The sequence below is a fragment of the Halichoerus grypus genome, chromosome 10 (genome assembly GCF_964656455.1).
Source record: "Halichoerus grypus chromosome 10, mHalGry1.hap1.1, whole genome shotgun sequence".
Classification (NCBI taxonomy): Eukaryota; Metazoa; Chordata; class Mammalia; order Carnivora; family Phocidae; genus Halichoerus; species Halichoerus grypus.
The window spans coordinates 30,878,439-30,903,218 of NC_135721.1; the positions used below are offsets into that span (position 1 = coordinate 30,878,439).

The 24,780-nt window shown below is 44.4% G+C and overlaps 1 protein-coding gene across 1 annotated transcript in view; it reads left to right on the top strand.

Moving 5' to 3' along the window:
• The window catches only part of ARHGEF33 (Rho guanine nucleotide exchange factor 33), a 49,260-nt gene that overhangs the window by 13,839 nt on the left and 10,641 nt on the right, over window positions 1–24,780 (top strand). Inside the window, exons 9-15 of the mRNA XM_078057423.1 lie at window positions 5,726–5,858; window positions 7,162–7,245; window positions 8,469–8,552; window positions 10,027–10,175; window positions 11,209–11,373; window positions 13,820–14,633; window positions 18,921–19,060. Coding sequence (XP_077913549.1) covers window positions 5,726–5,858; window positions 7,162–7,245; window positions 8,469–8,552; window positions 10,027–10,175; window positions 11,209–11,373; window positions 13,820–14,633; window positions 18,921–19,060 — 1,569 coding nt within the window. The remainder of the gene's footprint in view (window positions 1–5,725; window positions 5,859–7,161; window positions 7,246–8,468; window positions 8,553–10,026; window positions 10,176–11,208; window positions 11,374–13,819; window positions 14,634–18,920; window positions 19,061–24,780) is intronic.

Consider the following 24,780-nt stretch of genomic DNA (forward strand, 5'->3'; position numbering starts at 1 on the left):
CAGATTGATTAAAATTTAAGGTAAGTCGTTTATTGTTTCCAGTTGGGGAATTCTGCGACCTCTGACGAGTTCCAGAAATAGTCTTTGGAGAGAGTGTAGGCCGTGACAGCGGGTAACGCCTGGCAAGTCTCAGATTTAGACTTACCACAGATAACAAAATGAAGATAGTCCCTGAGAACTTCAGTGTCCCTGGCATGTCTGTAAAGAACATAAAGGGGGAGTTAATGCTACGGTGAGGGAGACATTGCTCTCTGCTGCCATCTGCACGTCCTCCTGGGATCACAGGTCTCATGGACATAGGAGGGAATGGATGCAATGGAGGTCTGAAGCATTAAGCGGCCATTAGATAAATGGTATGGGGCTGATTAACTCTGGACTTGGACCTTTCTTATTTGTCCTGGTGATCCCATAGTACTAGACAGTGTGCAAGTGGTGTGTGTGTGTGTGTGTGTGTGTGTGTTGGTGCTTCCACAGGGTCTGCAGTATATTATAACAGCATGCTAGCTCCAAGATTACAACACTCCGGATTGCTTCTGTTCACCATCTTTATATCTTCTCTGCTTCTTCTCCATTAAGAAAAGCAGGAAGGAGGAAACTCTGATTTGGTGGAAAGGACTAACCTCATGAAGACGTAATAATCCAGATTAGTTGAGGAAAAGGCCAATCGAGAAGAATGGAAAGTCTGGATTATGACTATTACAGATAAATGTAGCATTGATAGTTTAAATAGTCTATCAGGTAATAGACACTGGTGGTCCATAAATCTATCATGAATCTATCTCAGGAAGCCCCTGATTGTATTTTCCTGCTCTCTACCTCCCCCCCCCCCCCCGCCCTGCCCCATTTTACTTGGCTTTGCGGCTGCTGGCAAAATACCTAGTCACCAGAACACGGTGCTCCCCCTATCTCATGGCTGAGGTGAGGGAATATTCCCTGACAGACTCGGAAGTGGCTTGACTATTTTCAAGAATCATTTTACTGCAAAGTTGAGGTAAGCAAAGTATAGAAAACAACAAGGAACAGAAAGGGTGAAGTGACAGGGCTAAATCTCTCACCCCTAGAGGCCTCTCTCAGGGGCCACCCAGATTCTCGCTGGTCGTTCCTTCCCCATCTGGAATCCGACTCGTCCCACCCTCCCCCATTGCCCCTTCAGCCTCTGAGATGCCTCTCTGGCCTCCAGCTATCTTGCCAGAGACCTGCTCCATTTGCATTAATCAAATCTAAAGGCAAGCCTACCTTTTGGTGTAGTATTGCTTCCACATGCGAGATTCTAAGCCAGCAGCATTTCCTCGTCGTCTCTGAAAATTTGGGGATGGGGCAAGGAGAGAGAGAGAGAGAACTGTTTACTCTGGAACACGGTAACCAGGCACTTCATTGGTAAATTCATGAAATCTTCACAAGAACCCTATGAAGCTTACCGTATAGCTGAAGAAACTAAGGCCCAGAGGGCTTTAAAACCACACAGTCAGTTAGTGCCAGGATCCGGATCCAGGCTTGTCTGCCCCTGTCCTTGTGACCTTTCCACATCACACCACTTCTCTGAGGACCTTGTCGTTTCAAAGACATCATCTGACTAACAGCAATATGTCGGGTTTCTCAGCCAGAAGCAGACCTTCTGTCTGTTCCTATTTTACAGCGTAGGCTTCCCTCTTAACAGCCCTTACGTTCTTACTTCAGATCTCAACTGATGTGTCAGGCAGGGATGCTGGAAATGTCCTCGGCTTACTGAAGCTCTCTTCTACTTGCCGTCACTTCCTGCTTGTCCAGGATGTTCTCCCATGACTCATGACTGAGGAAGGACCGATCGTCCCCAAATCCCAAGATTTAAAAAAATTTAAAACTATCACACAATCCCCCATGAAAGTTAGAAACCAGTTATTTCTCATATCCGCGATAATGCTATTCATGTTAGTTATTTACTAAGCTAACCTTTTTTCTTTTCATGGATGGAGATGAGAAAAGCTTTAAGTCAGTACTCTTAGGACTAATATAAAGACTTGAGTTCTGAGCTTTGCAGTGTTGCCATTTTTCCACCCTAGGCTTAGATTTCCATTATCCTCCTTCACTCACTACATTTCTTCTTTTTTCCCAAACTTTTCTTTTTTAAGGATTTTATTTATTTATATGACACAGAGAGAGAGAGAGCACACAAGCAGGGAGAACAGCAGAGGGAGAGGGAGAAGCAGGTTTCCCGCTGAGCAGGGAGCCCCATGCGGGGCTCGATCCCGGGACCCTGGGATCATGACCTGAGCCGAAGGCAAACGCTTAACTGACTGAGCCACCCAGGTGCCCCTTTTCTAAGCTTTTCTGAAGCCTCCGTGGGTTTTAAATAGGCCCACTGAACGAAATACACAACAGAACGAGATTATTCCTTTTCTCTACTGGCATTTTCCCCATGCAAAGATGAAAATAAGTTAGTAACATGTCCCATCTTTCCCATCATACATTGCAAGCCTCCAGCACTTTCCACCCCTGCTGCAAAGTAACCTGGGGGTGAAAATAAAACCCACCGGAACTACAACTGGACACTCAACACTGAGGTTGCCACATCTTCTCAAACCTCTACAATAAAACTTTAGTTTTTCCCTGGAGAAAAGTAAAGCCCTCAAGAGCCTCCTTAGCATGTTTCAAGCCAGCCCTGCGCCTGGCTGAATGAAAGGGCTGGAAACTGCAGAGGCACGAGCGGCCTGCTGAGGTCTGAGAGGAGCTTGTGGGCGGCTGTTCATCTGTTGGAGGATCACAGGAGTTGCAGTTCTTGGCTTTCTCTGGTCTGATTCACCTAGATAGAGTTCCAAGCTCAGGATCAAACAGTCCTGTCTGTCGGGATACTTGCGGGGAGGGACAACGTCAGCCCGACAGGATTGCCAGTCAGCCTACTCCGCATCCACCAAAAATGCTGTGTGCTACGGATCACCACCAGGTGGCATATGCTTCGTCATCGGCACCCCTGAAATTTGGTTGCGTCCTGCTGCTGAAGCTCAGGAGATAGTCTGGCCTAAAATTAGACCGGCAAGAGCTAAGTTATTAATTTGAAACTCTAACTGGGTTTTCCTTGATGGCTTTTAGTTTAGTGCCCTTGTTGTTTAAGTACTGTATTGTGGGAGTTGAAATAACTTTGAAGATTTTAAAAAGAATAAACTACTCATGTAGTTGCTATAATTTCACCCCTAGTAAGGAATAGATAGGAAGATGAATACTTAATACTTTCATCTTCATGAAAAAGTTGCTTCTGGGAGTCGGGTGTGGCTCTAGGCAAAAAGTGAAACAGGTTACGTGTGTGTCTGTCCTGCTTGCTTCTTTCTCCCTCTCCTCTCCATCTCCTGGCTTACCTCCTCCACATTCCTCTCTGATTTCAAATAATATCTTTTTTAAATAAAATTTTCTTCAATATTTGGTACAGAACCCACTGGCAGGCCATTGCTCTTTGTGGAACTTTTATGTTTCCATGATACTTGATGGGAGCATTAACCTTTTGTGACCCTCACCCTGAAATCTCAAACTATTACCCCAGTGGACAGTCCAGGGGGTACCTGGACTCCAACCAAGTTACCAGCTCTCCAATTCTGCAAGGACACTGGTCACCATGTAGCAGAAGGCAGCTTTCTCTAAAGAAAGAGAAAGAAGGTCAGGCCAGGTGAGGCCAGGCAAGGCCAGGAGAAGGGTAAAGAAAGAGAAAAAGAAAAGAGATCATCCAAGAGATATTACATAACCTATATGGACAACCCATCTCAAAGTCAGAACTCACCATGGCATGGTGCCCTCACATCTTTCAGTGTCACACCAGGAATATTACCCAAAGTCATGATAGCCTTGGGTGGGGAGAAATCTTTCACATCTAGACCTTTCACGGGCATAGTGTTTTACTCTTTCAGTTCAATCAGTTGTGCTTTTCTCCATCAGCTTGATGGTCTCCTCCACAGTCAGCCTGTCTCCTAGCCACCCCTCCAAATTCCCTCTGATCTGGACAGGGATTACTTAGATCTTCTGAGCCCACTGTGCCAGCCATAAGGGCTTAGATCGGGAAGTCCCTCCACTTGTGCTTATGGACCAGCTGGCTTCACAAATTCGGAGACTAGTGGCACAGGAAGGGGAGGGGCAGAAGTCCGGAGTGAAGGAATCCTCGTGTCTTCTCACAGGGGCTGGATACTCGCTCTGTTATCTGCGTCTTCTCTGAGCTATAGCCTCAGGGGAGTCTGCTTTACTTGCAGATGGGTTGAAGAAGCTTTTTTTTTTTTTTAATTTTATTTATTTTTTTGGAGGGGAGGTTGAAAAAACTTCTTACCAAACCGGGGTTCTTCCTACTGAACTCAACAAAGGTCTGCTTGTTCAGGGTTGGCAAAGCACCCCAATTGTCCACTGATTCATTCTTGTTGGACCCTGGGGGAATGAATATCCAAGTAATTCAGCTCTCAGTGACACTTCCATCTTCATTAAACTTGTGGTCTTGAAAGCCCAAGGGAACCTAGTATCAATTCCCATAAGTCACCAAGTTAGAGCTCGAGTCCTTGCTGTAGCCCAGCAAAACTCTACTTCATTCTGGCTTCCATCCTCATTCCTATAGGCCCCTGGTTGCCCCACCCTTCTCCATGCACCCCCTTCCTCTGCCCGTGATTCTCTCTCTCTCTCTCTCCTCTCCACCACATCCTTCTCTGACACCTCTCTTCCTCCCTTCATTTCCTCTAGGAAAAAACAAACAAACAAACAAACCGAGGCACACTGAGGAATGAGGGAGACGGGTGTGAAAGGAGGAAGGGGCTCTGTGACGCTCCAGGGAGTAGCAGGCCAGGCCTGGTCCGCAGCCTCCCCAGGCAAGACTGTATCCTTGCCCAGTAGTCCTCTTGGAAAATGAAGGGAAAGGAGCACTTTCATATGCCCATCTCCTGAGCATTTAGGTGCCAGCTTTAAACAAGTTTTCCTTTTTACCTCAATCGGAGTCTCTTACTCAGTAACTAAGAATGATCAAGTGCCACCTTCGTGCTGTCATCTACAGCACTAATTAGAGTAGTCTCTTTTGCATATCAAGTGGGAATAACTTTAAAATTTTGGAAAAGAGTTCCCTTAGAACACATAAATGAGACAGTAACAGTTTGGCTTTAAAAAGGCCATTCTGGCTGGCTCATTGGAAGAGTGTGTGATTCTTGATCTCAGGTTTGTGAGTTTGAGCCCCACGTTGGGTGTAGAGATTACTAAGAAAAATAAATAAACTTAAAAAAAAAAGAAGCCATTCAAGTGATGTGCTCTTTGTTAGTGTAATACACATGTGTAGGAGTCATTGGTAAAGGGGTCTTTTTATTTTATTTAATTTTTTAAAAGATTTATTTATTTGAGAGAGAGAAAGAGAGTGTGAAAGAGAGAGAGAGAAAGAGTGCATGAGTCGGAGGAGGGGCAGAGGGAGAGAATCTTCAAGCAGACTCCCCTGCTGAGCGCGGAGCCCAACATGGGGCTCCATCCCAGAAACCTGAGATCATGACCTGAGCCAAAATCAAGAGTCTGAAGCTTAACCGACTGAGCCACCCAGGCACCCCTAAAGGGGTCTTTTTACATCTTGAGGATATTTGCTATTAGGTCTACAATATCAAACTCAAAAAAAAAAAATTCCTGAATGCAGAGCTGTGACTCAGAATATTTTGAATGACTGGGAAAATGGAACCTCCTTCATATGTTCTTATAGGGTCTTTCCTCTGTACACCTGGTTTGTGTGATCCTATCTCTATTCTGTTTCAAGCCTCTTCCCTGGCTCTTTACGGTACCTTGTCCAGCAGCACCTCGATTTGCTTCATGCTCTGCAGGAAAGGGTCCTGAAGTGGCCACGCCAAGGAGTTCTTGGAGATTTATTCCTTAAGTTAACAAATGATGAGGTAAGTTTTTAAAAAATCCTTTATAAACTAGAATTACATGCATCTGTGTCTCTCTTGTCTACTTCTCTGAATGGAGAACTTCAAATCGGTGAGTTTCAGAGTTAGGAAAACTGCTGAGATCTAGCCTAACCTCCTCACTCTACAGATAATGAAATAAAGTTCAGAGACATTAAAAGACTTTGCTGAAATCACTCGGCTAGCTAGGTAGTTGTGGATCTGTGACCCAAGTCTCCTAACGTCCAGCCCATCGCTTCCCACTGTACTATGTTTAACTGCCTCATTGAATATGCATGTAAATGTGTGTGTGCACTTGTGTATAAATATCTGTATCTCTGTAATGTTCTGCAAAGAAAATATGACCCAGGCCAGAGGTTGTAAACCCAAATGCCTACAGGGCCAGACGGTGATATAAATGAGTGGAAGTAAGCGGAATGTGATACAATATTGGCTGTTGGGAGGTGAACTTAAGGGGAGCACATATGCTTGTCTACAGGAAATATTGTCCTATTATTATTCAGGAAGAAGGGACTAGAGTTGCCAGATCTTCTGGTATTTTACGAGACACTGGCAATCCAGAATTTTATGTGAAAATTTATTTTAAAAATATTGTTTGGGCTAATTAAAATTGGTCTGCAAGCCAGAGTCAGCCTGCAGTCAAACTCTGTATATCAATGATGTAGTAAACTAAGTTTACAGATTATTTACTTATATGGGTGTAATGCAATCCCTCTAATACCATTTTTACTCATTTGTATTCAGTATGCTTTCTTGGGCTGAGAATTGTTGTATCCATGGGAATATAACTTTGGAAGCTGAGAATTGTTTTCCTAAAAGCATATTGCATAGATGAATAAGCAATGGGTGGAAATACACAATTAGTGGAAAAAGCTGAGAATCACTGGTCTAGACACTAGAAGATGGGTTGGACGAAGTTCCTTATTGGATGGAGATGACAAATGAAAAGTAACTTAAAAACAAAATAGGCATTTTAATCATTTAACAGTTTAAAAATACTTTTTCAACATACGTGACCCCTCTCTGCTGTGTTGGTTTTTCACTTTCTCTCATTGAAACAGGACTATTGAGTTTTGGTTCCCAAGTCCATAGGGATATTTACCTTAAAACCAAAAAGATTTAAAAAATGAATTAAAAAATAAAAAAAACATAGTAATGAACACATTACATAAATGATTAAGATAATCTCTGCAAAGTACTCCTTTTTGATATACATGACTCTATAAAAATATTAGCTGTTATTCCTGTTTCCAGGTACTTACCATGCATTTTTGTGTTTGTTTTCAAGAATAATTTCTTGGATTATTACGTTGCCTACCTAAGGGACCTGCCTGAATGTATCTCCTTGGTTCATGTTGTTGTTCTGAAGGAGGTAAGGTAACTCTATGTGTGTGCACTGCCCTTTGGTTACATGTGTATCTATAGGTCCTTGCTCATCCACCTCGGGGAATACAATGCACTCAGCTTGTCTTCCAGGCTGGGGAATGGCTCGAGGAGAGCCACTGACACTCCTACTTGGGGTTAAAGGAGCCCACCTGAGGATGAGTGCCTGTGCTTTGGTCCTTGCCCTACTTTACTGACTCTCTTTTCTATTCCATTGGAAGTCTGCACAAAGTAAACAGGTGTTCTAAGCAGAGATCCTCAGGCTACAGCTTGTGTGCTGTATGAGGGTTTTTTCCCCCCAGGCTCAGACAATTTGAATCTGAATATTAAACTCATCCTGTGTCTGTCAGTTTATAAGATCATAAAGTGGTTCTAACCATGTAGCTTTAAGTATTGCTACTGCAATGTTATATTAGGTGCTCAATAAGCCCATATAAATATCTAACAATTCTAGTTATTTTAGGTCAGTAGGAAGAAACCCTATCAGAAGCCTAGAGTTAAGAATTAATCAAGTTTCACAGGAGGTGAGGGTCTCTTTCTTATTAATGTCTTACTTCAACCCCCACCCACTACTCCCAACCCTACAAGTATAATGCCTACCATATGTTAGCACTCAGCAAATATTTAAGAAAGGGAAGGGAAGGGAAAGGAAAGGAAGAGGAAGGGAGGGGAGGAATGGAGTGGGAGTGGAGAGGATGGAATGGAATGGAAAAGAAGGGAAGGAAAGGGACATGGAGAAAATCCAACATGTTTCCTCTGCCAGCCCAGCTGACCAGTTCCTAGTTACACACTTTCTCCACCCTCATGAGGCTCCAATCCACCCTTGGTGCCTACCAGTAAGCCACAGTAATGAGTACTTCCAAGAGAATCTTAATGAATTCATTCAACTCAAATATAATTTATTGAGTACCCACTTCTGTCCAGCACTGTGCTAAAAAGAGTAGGGGGGGGGAGTAGGGGGTAGTCTGGAAAGTTGGGTGGATTCTAAAGAAGTGTATGATATGCTTCCCGCTACAGAAGAATTGTCTCCTTGAGCATGTCACCCCAATGAAGGATCCAGTGAAGGATCCAATGAAGGATCATGACACTCTAGAGAAAGAAAATGCCTTGGGAATAAAAAAAACCCTCCCTGCTCTGGTAGGACTGACTTTGGGGTTCTGCAGCCAGAGTTGGAGGGACACTGAAGAGTGACTCTACCTTTCTTTCATTCAGGGTGATGAAGAGATTAAATCTGACATCTACACACTGTTTTTTCACATAGTCCAGCGCATCCCTGAATATCTGATACATCTGCAGGTAGGCGTGGCTGGGAAGCCACCAAACTGATTTTCAAGCTAAACTGCTATTTGTGGCTTGTGACTGAGAAACACGGTAAAGGGTCAAGGAAGAACCAGTGGTATTTCTAAGGAGTAATGAAATGATTTAGATTGCTGATTACGCCATTCCTACTTTGTGGTATGAAATCTCAATCTCTAAAAATTTTTGGCTCATGACGTCTGCCTTTGAAGTTCTATCTTCATTTACCAGCAATCCCCACCTCTGCTGACCCAGGATCTTTCTATAGCAGCTTCTGGTAGATTCTGAGTACTTATTCAGTCCCTTCAACCTTGTTCTACAGCCATCTAAATGTACCCCCAAACCCTTACCCCACCCACTGGCATCTAAGAAGTATCTATGTAACCTGTGCACTTAACTGCTCTCCTGACTACTTTCTTTTGGCTTGAGTTCAAGGGCCTACCATATATTGCTCATGTTGTATGTCATAGAGAAAGCATGAGGAAGTTGATGAGCTGACTTCTGCACACCATTTTTCCCACAGTGCCCAACATGGGGCTCGATCCCAGGACCCTGAGATCATAACCTGAGCCGAAATCAAGAGTCAGATGCTTAACTGACTGAACCACCCAGGCGCCCCAATAATTATCTTATTTAATGCTTTCAATAATCCCATGAAATAGGTATCATTACCATTGCTTAGATAAGGAAATGGAGAGCCAAAGAAATTAAATAACTTGCCCAAGTTCACACACCTCATAGGTGAAAAAAATCTAGGACTGAAACCCAGGTCTTGCAAGCAATATGATTCTACTGTCTGACTTGAGTTCAAATTCTGGCTCTGCTACTTGTTAGATGTGTTACCTAATGAAGATTACTTAACTTCTCTGTGCCTTGATTTCCTTACTTGTTAAATGGAGGTAATAATTGCACCTATCTAACCTAGCTGTGGTAAACATTAAATAAGAAGAAAACAAATCTGTAAAGGCATTAGTACTTGGCAATAGGGAGATTCAATAAATGTTAGCTTTCCCATATCCAACTAACATGCATGTTCCTCTACTGTACATTAGGCAATATAATAGGAAGGACTACGAGGCCAGGCTTGATCATAAACATCATCCCCTTCCAGCCTGCCTTGATCCCTGACATTCTCACCATTGGCCTGACTCGTTTAGGTCATGAGGCATTGCTTATGGATAGTAATTGTTACAATGATTCCATTACCTCAGAGATCTAATGAGTAGATCCTTCTAATTTTCAGAAGGAATTATCCAACATTCACATCCAACTCAAACAGGAGCAATGGTGACTATTATTCTCCCCTGGTGTGATGGACAAAGAGAACAGCAGGTTTAACCATTCAGCTTACAATTAGTATTGTTGTTCTGATTAAATGGCTACCAAACTCTCACAACAGATGGAGGCAAGGGGCACAAGAGACAAAAGTTTCATTCTAATTATGCAATGCTGCCTCCTTTTTATCTCCATCCAGAATGTCCTGAAGTTCACAGAGCAGGAACACCCTGACTATTACCTACTTCTGGTGTGTGTTCAGCGCCTTCGAGTATTTATCTCACATTACACCCTGCTGTTTCAATGCAATGAGGATTTGCTTATTCAGAAACGGAAAAAGCTCAAGAAGTAAGCTTCTAATGGTGCCGTCTAGAGGGTTGACCAAAGGTTTCTGAGAACAGGGATATAGACAGTCAATGTGGATACCTGTCAAAAGTGACCTCATTGTATGTTAAGTGGCTGAAATGCATTGACGGGGGTAGAAGAGAACAGAGAAGAGGAGGGAAATGAGGTGGTCAGGTTGGCTACAGGAGGGAGGGACCTATTACCTGGTGGTAAAGTAATTTCCATCAGGTAGTAGGTACAATTACTTTAGAGAAATAAAAACAGTTTTACTCTAATCCCTATGCAGGCCCCCTTCCTTGTGTTATTAACCACCTTGAAAATAGTTGTTTCCCTAAGCTTGCCAGGTCAAAAAAGTGCAGTTTAAAGGCCAGAATGTGGTTTCTTTCATGAACTCAACAGTATTTATTGAGCACTTACTATGTATCTATGTACTGAGTATACTGCAATGAACAAAACAACCAAAAATCTTTGCCACGTGGAGCTTACTTTCTAGAGCTGGACAGCCAGTTAATAAATAGATGGTGTAAGTGCTATGGATAAAAACAAAACAAATAAGGGTGGTGGTTGAACAAATTTCACACTAAAAAGAAACAATAAGAGCTGACTAGGGAGAATCTGGGCTTGAGAAGGAACAGAAACAACCCATAACAGAATTTCCTAATGACCTGGATTTCCTTCAACCTCATCCCAGCCCAATGAAGAAAACAATCATTTCTGTGGATGTCTGAGACCAGAAAAAGATGCCATCTCCCAAGCTAGTGCTCCTCTAATGGAGGACATCTTCCTATACCACCCTTTTCCCTCAAATTTAACTCAGGAAATTAATCAGCATCCCTATTCTTGCCCAGCATCTAGCCTGCACTGTTATGTAAACAACCTGGTTTATAGAGGACCACGGAGGGAGAGAGGGAGAGAGAACTTCGCAGCTGAGCTTCAGCTGAGAAATATTGTCTCCTTATCTTTCTTGGCATAATCTGTGTGTTCAGAGCCAATTTCCCACTATACACCCTGAAAATTATTACTTCCATTCTCATAGGTCATCCATGGCAAAGCTGTACAAAGGGCTGGCTTCCCAGTGTGCAAATACTGGACAAGATGCTTCCCCTACTGCAGGCCCCGAGGCTGTCCGTGACAGTGGGATCCACTCAGAAGAGATACTGCAACCCTACCCTTCTGCTCCCAGTTCTGGCCCTGCTGTCACGTAAGCACTTGTTGCTATGGAAAGGTTATATGGCAACGCCCTTGGGTGCCAAGTCATCTGCATGGGGTAGCAGGACAGCCTGGAATAGGAGTATGACCTACAGGACTCTTCCCTCCCTCTTGCTCCATCAGGCCTATATACGGCAGGCAAGCAGCTGACCCAATGGTTAGATCCCAGAGGAAGGCTAATGTAAAGGGGCAGGCCCAGAGGCTGAAGGCTACTCCTAACAATTTTATCACACATAACTACCCTCTACCTACAGCATAAGTTTCTTTGGGTTTAGACAATGACTGAGTAGAAGAAAGGGCCACAAGAAGACAGGAAGGCATCTTATAGCTCCTCAGAAGGGTGGGAACACACTTAAGTTCTCCAAAAGGTGTAGTAGAGGGAAAGAGAATCCCAGTCAGGGGTGAATGGAAGTTAAGACTCTGAGAAGAGAAATAGGCCTGAGGTGATGCAAAAAGAATGCTGTTTAGCCCTTCCCAATTCCCCTTGAAGCTTCTTCAGAAAGGGATTTTGTAAGTTCTTTTCTTCACTTATGACAGCTTCTCTTAAAGCTGTTCTGTGCAGTGGATGTATTTGACAGCCTTTTAAAGTCTCTGCACACAACCCTCTAGCACATTAAGCTGGATTCTTATTCATCAAACTTCTTGATGATTTTTACATTAAGGATTAGGCCATTTATATATATTTGGAACTCTTTACCTCTGAAGGATAAGGATAAAGTCAAATTAGCTACTTTTGCAATCAGGATTTCTGGAAAGATAAGGGAAACTAAAACTCAAAATTCCAAACCCAGCACTCTGTCAAATACAATTCTCACAAAAGTAATTCCTTAGACTATAATCTCTACTTTGGGTTTTATTATTTTAAGGAAAATTAGAAGTTTTAGCTACTTTTCTAAAATTACAATGAAGTAACGGGTAGGCAACTGAGATTATTTCAATTTTTAATCACTACAATTTTTAAAATGCCAATTACAATCATTGTAAGGAGTATCTGATCAGTAAAGCAAAATAAACTGTTTCCTCTTTCTGCCTTCATCTCTTAAAACTGAACATGTATCATTGAAAGACAGAAGTACAAATATGGAAAGAGAGAGAGATTCCATAATCATTTTGGACCTATGAGACATTAACCTTTCTATAAATAGAGCCCAGGAAGATTTTCTTCCTATAGAGAAAATCCCACAAATCCTGTAGGGGAGAACTCCATACAGAAAAAATACCTTTCCTGGGTGGAGAGTGGGAGATAGGCAGGAAGAGAGTGTTTACTTTGTGGGTCACTTCAGGTTTTATAACAACAATAAAGCTATCTTCTTTGAAGTGCAACAAATAGAGCCCCAAAAAACAAAATCCCTAGAGATTATAGCCAGACCAGAAAGATGGCTGCCATTGCACTCTATGTTGGGAAAATGGCCAGTAAAAAATTTGTTTTCCAAGTGAAAAGATGATTCAAGTTAGGTCAATATTTCATTTTATCATTTCTTTTCACCTTTGAGTGTGAGACCTCATTTTCATCTTAAGATCACCAGAGAAAGATACTCAGTATTTGCATCTGTTTTTTCTTTTTAATACATCTGCACTTTTAATGCATTTTTGTGGTAGAATTAATAAACTATAAATAAAAGGTCGGGTCAGTGTGTAGTCATGCACGCACATCTGCCTGGCAATTACCTTCCACCAGAACTGGCAAATCCCATCCAATCTGATATGTATGCTACCCTAATATCCTATGTAAATTATTCATTACTCATGATTAAACATGAAATTGGGCTTATTTAAAGTGAGAGCCTTTTCATTTTGGTGGTTGTTTTTGTCGGTGAAAGTTTGAGACGACCTTATAGAGCATGCGCTATAGCCACAAAATTTTTTAGTTTTTTATTATGAAAACTTCAAATATATACAAAAGTAAAGTGTACAGTGTACAGTGAACCCCATATACCATCATCCAGGTTCAGCAGTTTAATTGTTCTTAAGCGTGAAGATCCGTAAGTCAGACAAGAGTTCTTTCCATTATTTTGTATCATACTGCTAGGGCAAAAAAAGGAGAGCAGAGAAAATGAGGTACCTTGGGGCTCTGGACACGTGGTGGGCGGGTCAGAGCTTCCACGTGCCGAGTGATGACCCTCCTTGGCTGACCAGCCATCTCTGTGCGCAGCCTCCTTGCTCGGACGGATACTCCGGTCATCTGCTTTACAGATGGCATTTTCACCCTCCCACGTGGGCGACCAGGGCTCATGGGGACTCCCTTAGCTGGAAAAGCCTGTGGAGCTTGGTAGGTGACACACGTAGGCGCCTGGGGGGCGGAGAGGAGAGGAACTGGCAGTTCTGTGTCTAAGCGGTAGCTGGCAGACGCGTGTCGCTCCCGGCCTCGAGCTGCGGGGAGAGGCCTGCACTAACCAGCCATAAGCACACCTCTTTTGTTTTCTGTTTCCCCTTTAAAGACATTTGATGCCCCCAGTGAAGAAAAGCCAACAACAGCAAAGCCTGATGGAGAGCATGCAGCCTGGGAAGCCCAGTGAGTGGGAGATGGAGGGCAGAAAGCACGAGAGGCCCGAGAGCCTCCTGGCGCCGGCGCAGTTCTGTGCGGCCGAGCAGGACGTGAAGGCGCTCGCCGGGCCCTTGCAGGCCATCCCCGAGATGGACTTCGAGCCCTCGCCCGCCGAACCGCTGGGCAACGTGGAGCGCTCCCTGCGCACCCCAGCCGAGCTCCTGCCCGACGCCCGCGGCTTCGTGCCCGCGGGCTACGAGGAGTTCGAGTACGGCGGCGAGATCTTCGCGCTGCCCGCGCCCTACGACGAGGAGCCGTACCAGGCCCCGGCCCTCTTCGAGAACTGCTCGCCCGCCTCTTCCGAGTCCAGCCTGGACATCTGCTTCCTGCGCCCCGTCAGCTTCGCCATGGAGGCCGAGCGGCCCGAGCACCCGCTGCAGCCGCTGCCCAAGAGCGCCACGTCGCCGGCGGGCAGCAGCGGCGCCTACAAGCTGGAGGCGGCGGCGCAGGCGCACGGCAAGGCCAAGCCGCTGAGCCGCTCGCTCAAGGAGTTCCCGCGCGCGCCGCTCGCCGAGGGCGTGGCCCCGCGCCTCTACAGCACGCGCAGCAGCAGCGGCGGCCGCGCGCCGCTCAAGGCCGAGCGCGCCGCGCAGCCGCACGGCCCGGCCGCCGCCGCAGCGGCTGCAGCCGCCCGCGGCGCGCCCAGGACCTTCTTCCCCCAACAGAGGTCCCAAAGCGAAAAGCAGACCTATTTGGAAGTAAGGAGGGTAAAGTAAAACCGAACCCAAACCCACAGCGCCGGCAGCCCCGGGCCTAGATCTCCAGGGAGCAGCCTGGGCTCCCCTAGCGTGGAGGGGAAAGCGGGCTGGCCAGAGGGGGAGCGGAGGCCAACGAGGGAGAGCCCCGGTCGGAGGCTTGTCGGGCAGGTGCCCCCGGAGGCGAGCAGGAGCGCCCGTTCTGCAGTGCCAGGGCACGAGGGCGTGTCCTGCATGCGTATGTATGACGGCAAAGAGCCAGCAGAGAAGACGGACTCTCAGACCTGTCTACACCGTCACCACCCTGCCCCACACCTCCCCCGTACAGAGAGTTAGGGGTGTTCTCCGCCTTGCTGCTTAAGCCGTGGCACCTCACAGTTGCACTTCACATTCAGAACCCTGCACGCTAGTCCCAGACCTGTTTCGTCCTCTGCCTGGCCAGGCGCACCTTCTCGTGGAGTGTTCAAAATACAGAACCCCATGTGCCGGCCTGCCCCTCTCCCTGACCCGCGCTAGCCTTGCTTGTAGCTAGGGAGGACGCAGGTTGCCCCGACCCACTGTGGACTCCCTGCAAAGTCTGCGGCAAATGTGACTGGAAAAGGGTGTCACGTTGCTTTGCAGATTCCACTGGGACAGAGACAACACAATATAGTCAAGGAGGCGTGGACTCGCAAATACCTTCTTTGGCGTCCATATCAGTGTTTAGTATTTTGAAGTCCAACCTTGCTCTCTGCAAGCCTTGGGACTTTTAAAGGGGTGTTTAAGTACATATCCATGAAAGGGCTAGTAGTTCCTGAGCAAACAATTTCTCTGCATGTGATTGGAACAACGCAATTTCTGATTAAACAGAGAGTAACAGGATAGCTCTGACCTCTGCCACCATCCTTTCTGTTTAACCTCGTTTTAAGAGTAGTGGTTACGGTTTACAGGGCAGCTCTGCTTTGGTACATCTTGAAAATGATATAGTCTAGGACTAACTTGTATCAAGCTCTGGAGACCTTTTGCCTAGACTAAAGGAGGTTTTTCCAGGAATAATGGCCCTATAATCCACCTATTCCCATTTCCAAGCAAGTGGGGACAGACTGAGGATCACTGACTCCTTTCATTCATTCATTTTTCAGCAGACACTGAGCTAAGGACTGAGGGTTCAGAAATGAATGGCACCTAAGTCTCTGCCCTCCAGGACCACTGGCTTGTCGCAGGAAGGAAACACAGAAACACAGAATTATAATAAATTGTGGGAACACATGGGAGGGGTATTTAAACCCTGCTGGGGGTGATGGTGGACAGGGCCTCCTGGATAAATTGAATGTCTGAATTCAATTTTAAAAGCTGCCTAGGTGAAGAGTGAGGCAGGGAAATATGAAAAAGGCTCATGAGTCTTTTTAAAAAACAGCAGGGTGATGCTTTTCCTCTTGAATACTGTGCCAGGTAGGACTGGTGGACATCAGGCCAGAGGAACAGGAAGGGGCTGGGTCATGAAGAGCCCTGGAGCTGGTAGCTAGCCATCTAGACTCCAGGAATCAAAGTCTGACTGGTTCCTGAAGAGGGACCTTCATATGCTCCGCTAAAGTTGCTGAGATTCCCCAGAGTTCTGAGATTTTTTTTCTGGCTTTGATTTTCAACTCTGAACTTCACAAAATTCTGTTAGGCAAAATTTCTTAGGCAAATCAATCTTAGGCATGTGTCAAAGTTTAAAAGTTCACTAAAAAGGGAAGTAGGTAGGAAATAATAATGCCAATTCAAACTGACTTGAAGTAGGCAGAGATTAACATATAAAACCTTCTAACTAGTATAGTCTACGCTGCAAAGAATGCTTTTATTTCACATGTTCATAAAAGTCTTCCCCTCCCCCAGTTAATATGTGAAAAAATGGGAGTTCAACAATTGACAGGAAAAAAAAATCAGAAATAACAATATATCTGAGAAGCAAACGATGAGTAAAATATTTGTGGCTATTTATCAGACATACCAGATAACAATAAACAGTATATTAGGTACTGTTAATCAGACATCCTGGACAGCAAGTTTCATCCCCTACAGTGTCAGACATGAGTCAAGTCGGTTCAGAAAGTGACACTAAGGAGATGTCAAATAGAGGTCAGTTAAAAGAGGCCTTTTCTCTTTCGGTTATCAGTAAATTTTTCAAGCATGTGAATTTTTCACACAAAGTTCACCTTGCTTATTATTTCTGTTTTTGGACAAAAACTTTTTCTTTCTAAAAATTCAGAAGGTGTGGATTGTTGGGAATCCTAGAGAGAAGGTGGAATGCAAAGTCCAGGTGGGCAGAGGCTGTGTGTGGGTATGTGTGTGCATGTGTGTATGTGGGCAGGCATATATGTGTATATATGTGTAATGTGTGCGTGTTTGTATGTGAGTGTGAGTGGTTGAGGTGGGAGTGAGATGGGGTTTTAGTTGAGAAAGATGAACCCTTCAAAAGCCCTATCTTTAAAGGTGTCAGCTCTTTCCTGTTGAGATGTATAAAGCTCCTACTATTTCATCTCCTTAAATATACTCTGTGTATCTTCCACCCCTGCCCCTCAGAGCCAGCTAAACCCTGTCTCTAAGAGTCAGGAAAGAAGGCAGCATGCTTTAGTGCAAAGAGCACCTACCCGGGTGTCAGGAGATCTGGGTTCTAGTCCTGGCTTTGCTGCCAAATAGCTGCGTGCTTTTGGACAATTCACTTGGCATCTCTGTACCTCCAGTTTTCTCCTCTGTAAAATTAAGACAATATATACCTTACCTAACTCACAGTGTTGTTGTGGGCCTCAGGCCAAATAAGATAAAGTATGTGCATATGCTTTGTAAAGTATGGAATGCTATACAAATGCAAGATATTATCAAGATCATGATTGCACAGAGAGATTTTCCTTAAACTTAATATATTTAGTTCCTAAACAGTCCCTAAAAGCCCAGTTTTCAAAATGTGGTCCTTAGACTAGTGGTAAATGCATTCATTAACCTGGGAGCTTATTGTAATTGCAGAATTTGGGCCCCACCCCAGACCTACTGAATCAGAGTCTGCATTTTAGCAAGATTCCCAGGCGATGCATATAAACATTAAGTGCAGGTGGGCAGGATCATACCTTAAACCACTGGTTTTTAAAATCAAAGCGTGCATAAGGATTACCTAGACTTAACTCCAGAGTTTCTGATTCTGAAAGTCTGGGTTGGGGCTCAGGGCTGTACATTTTAAATAAAAGCCCCAGTTGATCCTGTTGCCCCAGGACCACACTTTGAGAAACCCCACACTAAGCCATCAAGATGTTGCTCTCCATAGTTTAATAATGAATCTTAGTAGCGTCTTAGAGGACCTCTAGATCTGCTACTGTAACCCCAAGTTAAATTCTCAAAGTCAAACCCATGTTTCCTGAAAAAAAAAAAAATCTTCCCCACGCCTCACTTCACTGTCAGCAAGCAGTCACCCATCCAATTCATGAAAGTTTCAGGGTGGTTTTTGCTTTGACTCCTTGGGTTCTCTTCTTAGGTTCAAAATGAAGCAACTAAATTATTTTAGGTTGCTTTTAAGTCTCAGTCACCTCACAGTAAATATTTCGTTTATATGGACATAAATATAAGTGCATGTCTATTTTATTTAGCACATCTCACACGTAGAAACTAGAAAGTTCACAGAAGATAGAGCCTTATTTTTTATTAATTTTTACCTTACACTGCACATACCACGAATTAAGAATGCCAAAAACTATATTAAAGTTGTATTTGCAGGTTGGAAGTGTGTGGCAGGTACACATAGACACATGCACGTACGTGCCCATATAGACACGGTTGGCATCTACTTCTAAACAGATCTGACCCCGCAAAACCTCCTTCCCTTGTTTATGTCTAAAATGGAGAGTTAGGAACATGAGTTTAAAACTAGCATTGCAATGAAGGAACTGCCTTATTTTGTAGAAAGAGAAACATTCCCAGAGACGAGAGGGGCCCCCTACTTGTTTTCCAGCAAGACAGGATTGGTGCCAGAATAAGAAGTTAGTCTCCATGGCCTTTAGATACTCGCTAACTCCCCTTATGTCCTGATCTTTAATTATTTTTATACCATAAACCTACTCTAAGACTGTTTGCCTTGATACATACAAAATACTTCTGCGCTCAGCAGATTATCCACTTTTCAACTTCTCATTTCTTAATTAGCCTAGGTTTGCTTTAGTTGGAATAGGGTGCTCACCGTTAGTCTGTGGGGTGGGAGAGGAAAGTGACAAAGTTAAAAAAAAATTGTCCCAGTCAGGATAAGGTTAACTTTGGAAAGAGTAAATAAACATCCCTCTTTTGTATTTTCAGGAGATGCATTTAGAAGACACCACCAGATTCTGTCCAAAGGAAGAAAGAGAAAGCGAACAAACATCTTTCAGCGATCAAAACCCCAGGCAAGACCAGAAAGGGGGCTTTCGCAGCTCCTTCCGCAAGCTCTTTAAAAAGAAGTGAGTAGCCCTTAGACAAGACAGCATTGTAACTCATTTCCCTTTGGGCTAAGTCTGGAGGTTTTAACAGTAATAAGGTTTAAGTAGCCTGGTTTCACACAACAGCTTCAAGCTCAGTGCCTGCAGCCAGTAGCCGCGAATCCCGAATCCCATCAGGTGAAGAGTTCTCACTGTAATCTCCTAGCGTAAAAGCAAACTCAGCCCTGTCTCTGCCTCTTTTAGCTCCACTTCCTTGTTCCCAAAGTCATGTGTCTGAGAAGAGTAAGCCAAGGAGGTCCCCAGGGTAATGAGCTGGTGACAATCAAATCCTTTTAGACGGGGAGGCCTGGGGTCCACTGTTGGAGTTGGGTGTAATGGATGCTCCATCCAAATCTCCCCACCTGTGGAAAGTTTTCCAAGGCATCTCAGCGTTTCTGCCTGTAGGAGTCTTAGAGTTACCCTGGATAACTATATGTTTATAGTACATGTTTATTGGGACTTTTGCTAGTGTTTTCCTTAGCAGAAATGATGGAGTGGATTTGACTTGGGCCCTAGTTAAAAAAATCACTTTAATGGAGTTTCTGTACTCCATAGGAGGCCAAAACAAGACATTTCCCTTCTGTGGTCCTTCTAAGACTCTAAGTCCTTGTTGTAGGAAATCACCTACTAGGCATTTTGGCCAGCACTTATCAGCACTGTCTTATAGACTGGGAGATGGTGGCCAGACCCCAGCATGAAATGTAGGGAAGAGAGATTTAAGCATTTAGCATTTGACCTGAGAGGGCTTCTCCAGTCCAGCCATTGCCTGCCTGGGAGACTACTGTCTCTTATCTCCACTGGTCCTCACGCCCCACCTCCCCCTCCCTTAGAGAGATTTTCCCTGCTACTTAGTTTCTCTTGGGAGAGGAGGTTCTTGCAGTCAGTTTTAAACAGTTAGTGGATGGAAAAGTTAAAGACACTATAACTGCCTTTGGAGAGTTGCTGATAAGTGAGGAAATTGAGGGACATCACTTTCTCCTTGAGGGTAGAAGTTACTGGCTGATTTAGATAATGGTCTCGATGGAAGGGGGCAGGCCTGGAGTGAGGACTTTTTTGGAAGGTTTGTCTCATTTTTCTCCCATGGGGAGGGTGGTACTGAGATTAGAGGATCTGTGAGTGTGGGTCCCTGCCTGTTGTTACTGGAAGAATGAGGAAGAGGAAGAGAGCAAGAGTATTGCAGTTAGACACAGTACTACTCCACAGAGTCCTCTTTCAGTTTTGCTAAGGGACGCATGTCTGTTGCTAGATCCCTTTATGCAGGGGGTGAGGAGTTAAGACTCCTATCCCTCTCTTTATGTTCATAGATTAGATTTTTCTTGGCCCAGTACCTACCTCTGTCATGTTTGCCCAGGGTGGAGAGACCTGGAAGCAGACAACCCTCCAGCCTAACCTTAGCATTTAGGCTCCTGAATCCTTCTAAAGGATTCCTAAGATAGGCACTGCTTCAGCCTATCTTTTTTTTAGACCACAGTATTCCCAGACAAAGAGCCACTTTTTGCCCACTGCCATTTATAGTGAGTGGGTCTGTCAGGAAACAGTGAGCCATGGATTCACCGCTGGTTCCTTTACAAATTCCCATTTTTCAGAGCGATGTAAGAAAATGCTCTGCCAGTTACTTGAGGCGGAGGGAGTAGACTTGGCCTCCCCGTATCAAGGGGGCGGAACTAGGAGTGGTGGGTAAGAGGAAGAACTTCCTAAAAATGCAGGTACTGGAACTGGAGCTGGCTGCCTCGTGAGGGAGTGGGTTCTCCTGAGTAGAAGCTAGATGACCCTGGTCAGGGATGCTAATGGAAGGGATTCCTGCACTGAGTGGGAAATTGCCCAAGATAAGCACCTGAGTCCTTCCTAGTGCTAAGATTTGCTTTATCTGTACTTTGGCTTTGTTTTAGATCAATCTGAGTAATCACATCTTTTTAACACCTGGAACAAGAAATTAATATGGCGTTGGGACCTATAATTTTAAAGACTCACCATGTGGAAGACCTGATTTTATCTTTCTGTAGCCCTCCCACCACCACCACCCCCCGCCCCCAGCCCTTGGCACAATGCTGAGGACTAGCTGTGGACTCTCTAAATTCATGTTGGTTAATTGCTTTCAGTCTTCTTGCACCTTTTGGAGATCCTTCTTAGAGGGTTAAATGGGTCTCCTTAGTCCTCTTATCCTTTCTCATAGATCAGTCTCTCCTGCATCAGTCACAATGCTGCCACCAACCCTGCTGCTGCCTTTGTATCAAATCTGAAGTGGTATATGAATGGAAGTAAAGGGGGTACCACAGAGCTGCTCCCTCTGGCAGGCTTTCCTGGCTTTGAACATCTGGGGTAGGATCGTGAGCACCACCAGGTGATACTTGCGTATCGCCTTGGGTCAGGGAGCTGCAGTGGGCGCTTTGGGACTCTGCACAGGATAAAGAAGCAGCCTGAGTAGCTTCTCCTGAGTGTTCTCATGCAAGAACCATGGGACATTTGCTCCATTATGCTAAGATAGAGAGGAAGGGCAAGAAGGTCCCAGAGAAGCACAGAAAGGTCAGCGGCTCTTAACTCAGTTGAGAACGCACCATTCTTCTCAGTAGTTAAGCCTTCTTTCTTCTTTGCATGTGCTGTGTGGGACACTTGTATAGGAATCGTGAATGACATAGTCCCAGCTGTTACATAGGAACTTGCACTCTGAAGTCAGGCATGTGGACAGATCCAGGGAGGAACCAGAAAGAGACATTTAGCTCATTCTCCTCCCATGTGTCGAGAGTCAGGCTGGCAGCAAGCCCTGTGACTTTAAGAAGTGGTTACTCCTGGGTACTAGAACCATGCCACAACCTGGCCTCAGAGGTCCAAGATGGACTCGTGCCAGAAAGACCACCTGTGTCACATTTGGGGCTCACTGCCTGCCTCCCCCCAGCCCTCTGGAGGCTCATTCCTGTCTACACTGACACCCTTTTTGTATCCATAGGGGCTTGTTTGGCTGGTGGCCCCACACACCCAGAGTGCTGCTTCGGGATGAAGCTAGGCATGGAGCCAGATGCAACAGAAAACCTGGGAAAGGGTTCTCTTCCCTCTGAGGCTGGGAGGGCCGAATGCTCAGACCCACAAGGATTCAAAAGGGAGATCAAGTTGACATCATTAAAAAAAAAAAAAATCCCCCAAAATGCCCAAGATATTTGGGGAAAAGGATGATGCTCTGATTATTTCTGTCTCAGGCACATTTGTCCTGGGTAGATACCAGGTCACATGTCCCTGAAAGCTGCCCAGAATTGATCAGAATAAAGACTACATATCTAAAGCTTGAAAATGTTAAGTGACTTTAAAAATTCTAAATGAAGATCCTTAGAAGCCAGGAACAGATCTAATGTGATAGGCTGATGCTGGACTGAATCCTTATCTCTCTGCCTCTGAGTAGGGAGTAAGGCAAACTGTCCCATTCTGGAAGGCTGAATATGGAGGCTGTTCAAGACTTACATCTAGACTACTCTGAAGTGTGAGGCAAATGCTACTTTATCTTTATATATAAATCTTGCACTTAGTTTAATAAGTATTCTTGGTTGGGGTGTGGCATGGAGGAAGAGGATTATGTAAGACAGTTTAGGGGTAGCGAGTATAGAGGCTCTTTTTATCCTCAAATTTGGGGGAGTGGAATAAAAAAAATATGGCTTCCAACTGATTAATTCTGCTTCCTCACCCATTCTCTTTCTCTTTAACATTTTATAACTTATATACCTTAGACTGTCTCCTTCCTACATCATCACCCTCCCTGCACCAATCACATCAAAATCTCTCTATTTTCTTAATCACACACACACACACAGCATACTTCTACAGGACCCCATGTAACCAAACATCCATGAGTCCTCTTCTTTGGTGTCTTATCAGCTGTTTCTGTATATGCCCAGCCTTGGCTATGGAACAGAGCATGTAATAGAAAACAGGACTACTAAAGAACTAATTGATAATTTACCCCACCTTCTTCTTCACCTCCTCACAACCTATCTCAAGTCCTTCTCCCGTTTCTTACCCACTCCGGGCTCCTCTCTCATCTCATTTCCCTACATTACTTCAAAATTAAAGGAGATGATTGAAGGCATAACATTTTAGATGACTTAAACCTCATTACAAATGTGTCTTAATAGGTCATTTGAAATCCATCACTAAGTTAAGGGTCTTTAGGGTACTAGGTTCTGTCTAGCACAAAAGAAGTAAAAGACATAGTTGTAGCCCATTAGAAGCTTACAGTTCAAAGGTAAGGGTAACCTAGCTGAAGGTTTAGTACCTAGAACATAGTAAGCACTCAACAGACATACAGTATATGAATGCTCATTTGTCACCCTGTTGATTACCAGGACTGACTGATTTGGGCGACAGGATGGGTGTTCCCCTGCTCCCTTACTTTTCCATGTGCAGGTCTCCTAAAGCTTTCATAGCAGACAGTCTTTCCAATCAGAAAACCAGCCCTTCTTAGGTGAGAGGGTTCCACAGCACTGGATTCTTCCCCTTCCTCCTTTCCCCAGCTCCAAATAAACTTGCAAGGCTTATTTGTAGCAGATCTATACTTGTATGATCTACCCAGCTTGTTATTTTCTTTGTCTCTGTGGACTAAGTGGAAGGAAACGTAGCAACAGGTTATTCTCTTTCCATCAAACACTTGGATTGCTATGTGTCAGAATGTACTGGCAGCCACTGTATGCTTATCCAGCAAGCATTAGCCTGCCTGTCCCTCTAGTGTCTGCTCAGATCTGCCCTGCAGTTGACCAAAATGGCCCCAGGAGCTCAAAAGCCATTTCTGTTTTATAGATGAAGGGAATAAAAGCAAATACACTGGCCCCTTCTCCTAGATTCTGCAGGTTATTTCCCAGTAATTTAGGTACATATTACTTCCAAGCCTAATAGCCACACATTTGGAAGAGTCCAAGTGGCCACATACTGTGTAAGCATTGCAAAGAGGTCGGTTAAAATTATCTTTAAAAGGATAAAAATAAGCTTATAGTCATGGCTACAGTAGAATGCTGGATTTTGAAAAGGATTAGCAAGTTAGTCATTAGTTAATTAATAGTTAATATCAAGAAATGCAGAGAAATTCACATACTTGGAGACACCGAGAAAGTGGTTTGTGAGAAGAGCGGTTAAAAAAAGAAAATACTAAGCTGAGTTTGTGGACTTTGAAAACTAGACAGGGCGATTTTGGCATTTGTTTCAGAAATGGGAACGCAACTGGTGAAGATTTCTGTGGTCCTTGGGGCTGGTGGTGACATCAAAGCTTTCCCATTTCCAGGTAAACACTAAACAGTTGCATGTTGGAACCATCAAAGTATGACATATTGGGTTTTGGAGAGATCAGATGCAGCTAAGAGGGGAAATGTGAGGTAAAGATTTTAAGTTTTGACTAATGATTTTCTGATGAGAAACCGCCATATGGGGGAACCATTCAGAAGAAACACCAGCCAGATTCGAATCTTGCTTCTTATTTCCCACCCCCAAAACTATAGGCATTCCTAGCCTTCTGGATAGAAGAAGATATGGGGAAAGAATAAAAGTGTCAAAAATATATCTTCCTAACATTTTGGGCATAACTGTACTAATCAGGGATGATTTGAACTGTAGGTAGGTGGGAACTCTGAGTTGAGAAGAGGCGTGGAGTTTTAGGGTGGGGCATGTGGAGGCTGTTTCAAGGGAGAGTTCCAAGGGGGCTTCTGAAAAGGAATAGGACTTTCACCCTA